At 57.0% G+C, this 9808-nt stretch overlaps 2 protein-coding genes across 2 annotated transcripts; both read left to right on the top strand.

The window, feature by feature from the left end:
• Positions 1 to 6185: 6185 nt before the first annotated feature.
• Positions 6186 to 6674, top strand: PG998_015007 (FAD binding domain-containing protein; the record flags this gene model as incomplete). Its single annotated transcript, XM_066881823.1, has 3 exons — positions 6186 to 6364; positions 6430 to 6604; positions 6660 to 6674. 3 exons carry the CDS (start codon positions 6186 to 6188, stop codon positions 6672 to 6674), a joined length of 369 nt encoding a protein of 122 aa, XP_066723021.1.
• A 1882-nt stretch (positions 6675 to 8556) lies between these two features.
• Positions 8557 to 9800, top strand: PG998_015006 (MFS transporter; the record flags this gene model as incomplete). Its single annotated transcript, XM_066881822.1, has 3 exons — positions 8557 to 8648; positions 8864 to 9295; positions 9371 to 9800. Coding segments are annotated over 3 exons (954 nt in total), but the record flags the coding sequence as incomplete, so codon positions are not given.
• Between the last annotated feature and the right edge of the window lie 8 nt (positions 9801 to 9808).

Raw genomic sequence — 9808 nt, 5'->3', positions numbered from 1 at the left:
CGCGGGTGGGCTTTTTCGTGTGGACATATACATATGTATAAAAAGTGCCGAAGCGGACCACGATCATTGCCGGGATCCTGACACGGGTACGCGGTGCGTGTGAGTACGGCAGCTAGGAATAATCCCCGTTTCCAATCAAGGGCCTTCTCTTCTCTCCGACTATCTAACCGTAAAACGCCCCCTTGTTCGCATGGGCAGTCCTGGACAATGCCCTCGAGTCATGACATTGCAGGGCCCGGGAATGCTTGCATTGGAGATCCCCAGTGGGGGGCGAAGGGAAGAAAATGGAAGGAGGTTACCGGCCACACGGCTCATTCCCGGGAGCACTGGCACCACAGAAACGGCTTTCCCTGGGACGAAACATGGAAGTTTACTTCCTTCGTCCTTTGTTTAAGAGGGGGCCCTAATAACAAAGCTTTTCACTGGGATCGGATAGATCCTTTCCACCCGGACTGACAAAGAGAAAGCCCGCCGGCAGACCCCAGCCGAGAAAGAAGACGCTGGAGGCAAACAAAGACTGTGTGATATGCCGGGATCGTAAGCATAGTTTCGTTTGTTAAAGTTGCATGAGAAGCTTTGTGTTGAGCCAGGGATATCGCAGCTTGGGTTTCATGCACCGAGTATGTATGCAGATGATCGTCAATTGCTCAAGTCGGGGCGCCTACGCCCAGTAAACAGCTCGCGTCGCTCCTTGGCGATGCCCAATCCAATTGCCGGCGAAATCATCTCATGTTTTTCGTGAAATTAGACGACGGTGATGGAAGGCTGAAACAATGGTACAGGAAAGAAAGTTGAACTCAATTGCCCCTTCACTTCTGTAAGGGTGTGTGTATGTAGGCGGGGACCGTGACAACTTCACATAGGGCGGATAGGTAATGTTGCTTCGTCAAATTATGTGCAGACGGTATGAAGCCACATCGTCTGCGTTTTTTTATAATTTACATGGATAGAGTCAAGGAAAAAAGGCCGTAGAAAAGAGAATGACGCGGAGTCTAAAACGACCCGTTGCTAAATCGGGATGACTTCGAGCTGGTGGCCCCTTTTGGGCTCAGATCATCCATCCGGACCAGGCTGGCCTCGTCGTGGTCCTTCTGGTACTCGACCGTGTAGGACTTGGAGTACATGATGCCGCCATCTTGGCTCTGTGACTGGTTCGTGTGCTTGGCCCCGCTCTTGGTATTGCTGCGGCTGCGGTTCTTGTCCATGTTGCTCATGTAGTACTGGCTCTTCCCGCGGGTGGATCCTCCCAGGGCCTTGGGGAAGAGCCTGACGAGGAGGAGGCGAATCGAGGGCATGCAAGCACAGATGATACCTACAAGTTTGTGAAACCAACGTTAGCCACGGGTCATTGTCAAAAGGGGAAAGTAGAAGTTGTGTTCTATCCATGGGGTTGTCCGTACCTGTGTTGATCTCGATTGTTGACCAGTTGGCTACGTCGAACTGATCCCAGGTGGGGTTGCGGGATTCGGCGAAATGGACGAGCGACTGAAGACGAAGGATGCTGACGACGGTAACGCTGTGTGAAATGATGTGTTAGTACCCCTTCACAAGGCGAGGCATTCGAAGGAAATGGGGGCGAAGCGACTTACAAGGTACCGACCATGAACATGGCAGCGACGCCAATCTTCTTCTTCCAGTGAAGCTTCAGTGTCCTCAGCTGCCACAGAGGGATCGCAAGCATCCAGCCATCGAGGGCGATGGAGATGGCGGCATTGGTCCATCCCATGGTGTTAATGTTGAAGCACGTGCCCTGGTGAAGCCCATCCCATTTCTCCCAGTAGAAGGGGATGGGCGAGCATTGGAAGATGGCAACGATGGAGAAGGACAGCCCGAAAAGGCAGTTGAACACCACCGTGGCCCAGAGCAGCCGGCGGATATCGCGTCCGGGGAAGATGCGCATGTAGAAGAACAAGAGCGACAGCTTCACCAGCGAGATCTGGAAGAAATACAGTATCTCCAAGATGTAGAACCAGTAGCCGAAGTTGGTGATTTGGTCGTCGCCAAGAGTCCAGACGTCCTTGCCCAGCCCGTTCGGCACGACGCCGTGTGAGTTGATGACTGTGCTTGGGATGCCAGCCATGAGGGTGGCCAGAATGGCCCAGTCGTCCATGCCTACGTCGGTCTTGAGGATGAACAGCTTGTAGACCAGCCGCAGCAGCACGAAGAAGCCGGAAAGCACGCCGAAGGTGATGGAGATGGTATTATACATTCCGCTCTTGTCGCGGACCGGTGCGTGGCAGTTGGTCGCCGTCAGGTTCTTGGTGAACAGGGCCTCCTTGATGCTGCAGCTAACCATGACACAGCCCTCGACGCTGTTCTGCAGCGGCGCGTTGGTGCAGAGACATGTTTGATTTGTAGGGGCGCACGGCGATTTGACGATGGCGGCGCGAAGACAGTTTTGCTAAGGAGTTGCGTGTAAGCGACAGAGTTCATTACATAGACAGGGCATAACTTCAATATGCATCAAGAGACGGATAACTTACAGCACACAGCGGCAACGCTGCCAGGGGATTAGCGGCGGCCGATGAGCCAGTAGCATGCTGCGCCTGAGTGGCGGCACACCAAAGGCCCCCGAGTAGGGCGATTCCAGTAGATAACCTCATGTTGTAAATCCCATGGAATTGCCAGGAGGGATCAGCTTGAAGCAGATGTTTTCGGAAAAAGCAAACACCTTTGAACCCTTCTCTTCCAGGAGTTCGGCCCACAGCGGAGAGGGATCGAGATATATTTCAGATCTACGCCGGCGTAGATATTTCGAACTTTTATCCCAGACAATCTTCTAGACTGAACGGTGCATGTTTGCATTTCAGGCAATGGAGACGAGAAGGAGATATCTGATCTCTGCGTAGTATTATTACGCCGACATTATCGGACGAATGCTACCAGGTCTCCGGCCTTGGTTGGGTTGTGGCGACTGGGTTCAGGCGCAGGTCATAGTTAATCAGGGATGGGTTCCATGTTGATAGGGCCGTTGGAGATGGATATCCACCTCGGAAGAGAGCCATCCATGTAAATATCATCTGCGTGGCTAGATCGCGATAGGTAGGTCAGGTACTAACAAAGCTGTGTCACTTGGACCCCTGGCAGGCCATGTACAGGGGCAGGGAAAAGGGGAAGGGATCGCAGAAGCTCGAGTCCCTGATTGGCTGGATCCCGGTGTGCATCGCGGACATTTCACTCGTGGTGGGGACTCGCGTGTGCGCCCTGTCCGATGCAGGTTTCGTCGCCCCTGGGTTCTGCCTGGGTGTGAAGGATATTTGACGAGCGAGGGTGATAGCCGAGAGAGTTGCATTCATAGCGTGCATAACTAGCGAAGGTCCAGAGACTCAACGGGGCTACTGGCCACTGAGGGTTACAATGGTCGGCCACAGTCCGGTGGCCCAACTGTTTGGGGAGGGTCGGGTTCGCTCTTCATTGGCCAATTCCGAGAAGGCGAGCGGCGAGGGAAGAGCCGGAAACAGAGTTGAAAACAAAGATGAGAGAATGACCGAAAAGTTTCCCCGGGATCGGCAGCATGAAGTGCCGTACTGTTCCAGTGCCGGCCGAGTCATGACATGTTGACAGTTTAACGGTAGACCGAAGGGATCAACAATGGAAGCCGGATAACGCCCGCTCAACTCCGACGATGACAGGTAACGGCTGACATGTCTTGGCGGGCCATGTTGCAAGGTTGGATGGGGTTGTTGGGATTCCATTTGGACTTGGACAAGCAAGGCCTGCTCAGGTTTGAAGGCTTCCTTGGAGGGAGGGGCGCATCGTGGCATTGTCGTAATGTCAAAACGTCAAAACGTGAGACAGGCGTCCAACTGGGAAATAGATTCGGCTGCCATGCGCCATGCATGCATGGGGTTGTGGATTCTTGGACTGTCAAACGAAGACATATAGGCCTATATGGTGACTGAGTTCTGACTGAGGTATGCCCGTCGGTGGCTCACGTTGCGTCTGACGTCGAGAAGAGATTGCGACTCTTGGGCCTTTGGACAGGCAAAGCGAAGGCAAAGTGGGACATTCTTTTTGGGGGGCTCTCGAGTTGTACCGGAGTCGCTTCCGAATTGGCCGCAACTGCCTAACGAAGGAATGCCCCAAAGCCCCGCCCTACTAAGACGACAATACAAAATTTGACGCCTTGACCCCTAGAATATCGTATCATCAAGACGTTCGGAGGCGGGCCACAGGCTTGCAGGCTATGGAGAGGTGGATGAAGAACATTCCCAGTTTTTGTTCTCTGGGCACGATGGCTTAGATGTTCCAACAATCGTTTCTGCAACGACGTCTATTCTTCTTCTGGTCAGGGGTCAATGCGTTAGAGATAGAGTGTGCACAGAAGGTGCCTGTTTTTTGGCCGTCCCTTGGCCAATCAACCACGAACGGTGGGCCTGTAAATTAGCCCAGGATGCGCTGTCTCCAGCCAGCGGCCAGTTTCTGGCCGAGTGTGGGTGCGGCAGTTATTAACCCCGAATACTGGCACGCGAGCAAACGAGCACCTGCCGGCATCTCATTAAAGTCCATCGCCATTGACCCCCAACAATTGAGAAAATTTGCAAGGTAGAGGAGTCTGTCTAGGTCTAGGAAGACTGCTCGATGAGGGTCGAGGAGGGTGAGGGCGGGAGCGAGAGCGAGGGCGAGGGCGAGGGCGAGGGCGTGAGAGACCGGGCCATGGTTCCACGATGGGAAGGTATGCTTTTAGGTGTAACTTCCCCAAGTAGTTTCAGCAACCGGTGCAACTGGGAAACTTCCCGGGAAGACGACGATGTGACGCCGTTGCGAACCATTGGAGAGTCCAGAGCCTAGAATGAGATGGCCAGCTCGGGGACTCGGCGAAGCTTCCCAATCTGCTGGCCCGCGCAGCTGTGGCGACCAGGGTGTGGCTGCACCGTCGAACGGAAGACGGGCCCTTTCGGCCTCTTGCCGAACGACTGTTGATCTGCCGCTTTCACGATTTTGGATCAGTCAACCGATCCCAGGCCCGCCTGTTCTTCCGGCCGATTGAACAGTAAGCAACGTCTTCCAGCCGCTGTTAGAGCATGGCCCATGGCCCTACGCCATCTCGCTTCCCTTCCCCTGGCAGCCTGGCCCCTCAACCCTGCCCCAAAGCTGCCAAGTTCTGTTGCGGCACAGCTTCACCACATGGCCATTGGTCCCGGATTGGGACAGACAGTCCGGTGCTCTGTGCGCTGTGCCTCCTCTTCCTCCAATGGCAACATGGCAACTATTCGCACCGCTCTCGCCCACATTCTCCGCCGTTTGGTCTGATCGCAACAACCAAAGCATTAGCAGCATACCCGATTTGAGTTGTCGGCCCGTATAGTCTTTTTCTTCTTGTCTTTTGCAGAGTTTTTGGCCGGCGTCTGGCCTTCCCAAGGTTAGCATCTCCGTTCTGCGCTGATGGTTGTCGTCGTCCCGAGTGCATGGCTCGGTGGGTCGTCCCGATGGCGGTGCTATCACAGATAGGAAGGGATCATCGTCTCGACCGTTCTTTTCCACGATGCCCAATCTCGAGCCATTCATGCGATCGTAAGCTAGGGGTTAGTACGGTACGATGAGCACAAGGCACAGGGTCCTCTATGTGAAAGTCCAGCCCTGGGGAAGACATACTTTATAAATCGCAAGGTCCGGCTTGAGACAGCATCCTGCTCTTTCGTTCCTCACCACCCAGCAGCAGTCTTATTATAGACAACTTGCGCGAGTCATTCTTTTAATACAGCCAGACCGAGTCATTCCTTTGATACAACTAACCCAAGCCATTCTTTTATACCCATTGCTGCCGCGTCTTCCCTGTCACTTATCCCAGTGCACCTACCAACATATTGCAAAAATGAGGCTCAGTTCTTTATTGCTAGCCACTTGGCAAACGGCCAGTCTAGCTGCCGCTGCTGCCACTCCTCCCATTCCAGGCCGCGCCAACGCCGCCCCCGGATGCTACTGCATGCCGGGTGACACGTGCTGGCCTTCTGCCAACACATGGTCAACCCCTCAACTCGACCGTAAGCGGCCGATTGTTGGCGACTGTCCCGATTGGCTCCCCCTGCCACGACCCTACCTACGACGCCGAGGCCTGCGCCGCTCTGCAGAATGCCTGGTCCCTGCCGGAAACCCAGTAAGTCACGGACGATCCGAGCAGCCCCAAGTAATTGCCAAGATGGGAGACTAATGCCAGCGACAGCTTACCTTCCTCCTCCTCTGTCATGCACCCTTACTTCGCCAACCAAAGCTGTGATCCTTTCACCCCCAGAACTCAGCCCTGTCTGTTGGGCAACTATGCCGCATATGCCGTCAATGTCACCAGCAAGGAGGACATTCAGGCTGCCCTGAAATTTGCCAAGACCAACAACATCCGTCTCGTGATCCGCAACACCGGCCATGAGTAAGTGCTTTTATATCTAGCCCTAAACATAGGAAGAACAACCCCTGACCTGACCCGACCAACAGTTTCCTTGGACGTTCTACCGGTGCCGGTTCCCTCGCCATCTGGACCCAGCACCTCAAGAACATTGAGTTCCACGACTGGTCCGACGAGTTCTACCAGGGCCCCGCCGTCAAGTTCGGCGCCGGCATCCTCGGCTACGAAGCCACCGAGGCCGCCAACGCCAAGGGCCTCGTGGTCGTAGGCGGCGAGTGCCCGACCGTCGGCATCGCCGGCGGCTACACCCAGGGCGGAGGCCACTCGGCCCTGACCACCGCCTTCGGCCTCGCCGCGGACCAGACGCTCGAGTTCGAGGTGGTGACGGCCGCGGGCGAGTTCGTCACGGCGTCGCGCCACGAGAACGAGGACCTGTACTTCGCGCTCAGCGGCGGCGGCCCGGGCACCTTCGGCGTCGTCACGTCCATGACGGTGCGCGCCCACCCGGACGTCAACGTCGGCGGCGCCACGCTGCAGATGGCGGCCGCGGCCACGACGCAGGACAAGTTCTACGAGGCCGTGTCGCGCTTCCACGCGCTGCTGCCCGGCATGACGGACCAGGGCGCCATGGTGGTCTACTACGTCGCCAGCAGCGTGCTGATGGTCAACCCCGTGACCGTCTACAACGCGACGGGCGACTACGTCCGCGACACGGTGCTGGCCCCCTTCATCGCCGCCCTCGCCGAGCTCGGCATCCCCCACAAGGTCAGCTACTCGACCCTGAGCTACCGCGACCACTACGCCACGTACATGGGCCCGCTGCCCTACGGCCACGTCGCCGTCGAGGAGTACAACTTCGGCAGCCGCATGATCCCGCGCGACGTGCTGGTCAACAACAACGACGCCCTGCAGGCCGTGCTCAAGAACCTGACGATGAACGGCGTGCTCGCGGTCGGCGACGCGCTCAACGCGACGGCGCCCTTCCCCACGGCCAACGCCGTGAACCCGGCGTGGCGCCGCACGGGCGTGCACATGCAGCTGACGACGGCGTGGCGCGACGTGCCGGCGGCGACGTGGGCCGACATGGAGGCGGCGCAGCACCGCATCACCAACGAGTTCGTGCCGCAGATGGAGGCCGTGACGCCCGGCTCGGGCACCTACACCAACGAGGCCGACTTCCGCCAGCCCAACTGGCAGCAGAACTTCTTCGGGCCCAACTACGACCGCCTCCTCCAGATCAAGCGCAAGTGGGACCCCGAGGGCCGCTTCTACGCCATCCGCACCGTCGGCAGCGAGGCTTGGGACGTCGCGGTGGACGGCCGCATGTGCCGGACCGCTTAGTCGCGGCGATGAGGCAATGAGGTGGCGGCAGAGAGAGAGAGAGAGAGAGAGAGAGAGAGAGGAGGGAAGGGGTTTACGAGGTGGATGATACCCATAGACTGATTGATATAGATGCATATACGTTTATCCAACACGATTTATTCATGGCCCTATCCTTACTCTTGGTGTTTTACCACTGTTTGCGCTGGTTATTGCTTTGTGTGGATGCGATCTCTACGTGGTCCTTTTGAAGCATGTCGGAGCTGCACCGCGTCGGCATCAGTCCGCTTAGATGCACTGGAAGTTGAAGTGATGTGTGGGTAGCAATCCACGAATGCTTTGAAACGGCAACATGCTATGATTGGTCTTGGGACCGCATCCCGTTTCCACCGCGGCAATTCACGTCGGTAGCCACACGACAACCTTGGACAGACACCGCCGGACAAACACCGGACCCAAGACAGATCGATGATGGAAGTGACTCCAGCAGGCGTCTTGACAGATCAAGATACTGTAACTGGAGCCATGATAAAAGAAGCAAAGACGTGCAAAAAGAGGGTTCTGTGCTAGCAATAGCTTGCCGTCGTCTCCATGGGGGTCTCCATAACCCCCGCATCCCCCGCCATTTCGCTACTACCTACCCCGAAGCTATTACATGCACCCCTGCGGCTAGTCAGTGCCGGCGAGGGAAATGATGTGAGCAGTGACGAAGATATCTTCCGGCCCAATTGGACTGCCGACGACGGAGCTTGCTTACTTGATGATTTCTTATCAACACATTCCCTTCATTCTCTTATAGTTCTTGCGGCCGGAAAGCAATTCCCCAGAATCATATCAGTCTCACTACTATCTCAAACGGACTGGCTGGCTGATCCATCAACAAGATCAATGACAAGATGAACTCGGTCGAGCAAGAAAAGGCCGATGCCACTGCGGTCGAGCATCCGAAGCCGCTAGACGCCTCCGGCGATGAGGCTCTGCATCGCCAGTTCGCTTCGGCGGGAGAGGAATGGCATCACCTGACGACGAAAAAAGTTGCTGCGGAAAGTGGACGCACATCTCTTACCTATTCTCATCCTTATGTATCTGCTCAACTTTCTAGATCGGAAGTAAGCTTATCCCAGCCACCCGAGTCTCTTTCCCACTCCTCCCAACCATCGAAGCCATGGCTTGAAAGAAAGCTAACCAAACCCGTCCTCACAGCAACCTGTCCCAAGCCCGCCTGGGCACGCTCGAGGCCGACCTGGGCATGACGGGGACCGACTTCAACCTGGCGACGTCGATCCTGTTCGTGGGGTACCTGCTGATGCAGCTGCCGTCGAACCTGGCGCTGACGCGGGTGCGGCCCTCGCTGTACCTCGGCGTCGCCATGGCCGTCTGGGGCGTCATCTCGGCGTGCCAGGCCGCCACCCACAGCTTCGGCGGGCTCGTCGCCGCCCGCTTCATGCTCGGCTTCGCCGAGGCCCCCTTCTTCCCCGGCGCCGTTTTCCTCATGAGCTCCTGGTACACCCGCGCCGAGATGGCCCACCGCATCGCCTGGTTCTACTCGGGCTCGTCGCTGGCCAACTCGTTCGGCGGGCTGATCGGGGCCGGCGTCTTGGGGGGCTTGAACGGGGCGCATGGCATTGCTGGATGGTAAGCATTCATCGATCCATCTTATTGAACTCTGTCGCCCCTGAATGACCGATCGGCTAACCGAACCGGAAACAGGCGATGGCTTTTCATCATCGAAGGCTGCATCACCGTCGCCGCCGCCATCTCCGCCGTCTTCATCCTGCCCAACTACCCAGCCTCGACCAAGTGGCTCACGCGCGAGGAGCAGGCGTACGCGCAGTGGCGGCTGATCGACGACACGGGCGAGGCGGACCAGGCGGGCGCCAGCACGCTCAAGGAGGGCGTGATGCTGGCCTTCCGCGACCCGCGACTGTACCTGTTCACGCTGCTGCAGCACGCGTCGCTGCTGTCGCAGAGCTTCCAGTACATGTTCCCCGCCATCGTCAAGACGCTGGGCTTCGGCAACGTCGAGACCCTGCTCATCACGGCGCCCATCTGGATCGGCACCTTCCTGGTGTCGTTGGTCGTCACCTGGACCTCGGGCCGCTACAGCGAGCGAAGCTGGCACATCATCGTGCTCATGCTGGTGTCGGT

Source organism: Apiospora kogelbergensis, assembly GCF_038363985.1.
Source record: "Apiospora kogelbergensis strain CBS 113332 chromosome Unknown utg000019l_segment0_segment0, whole genome shotgun sequence".
Classification (NCBI taxonomy): domain Eukaryota; kingdom Fungi; phylum Ascomycota; class Sordariomycetes; order Amphisphaeriales; family Apiosporaceae; genus Apiospora; species Apiospora kogelbergensis.
Note: the sequence above shows the minus strand (reverse complement) of the source record. Positions and strands in the feature narration are given on the sequence as shown.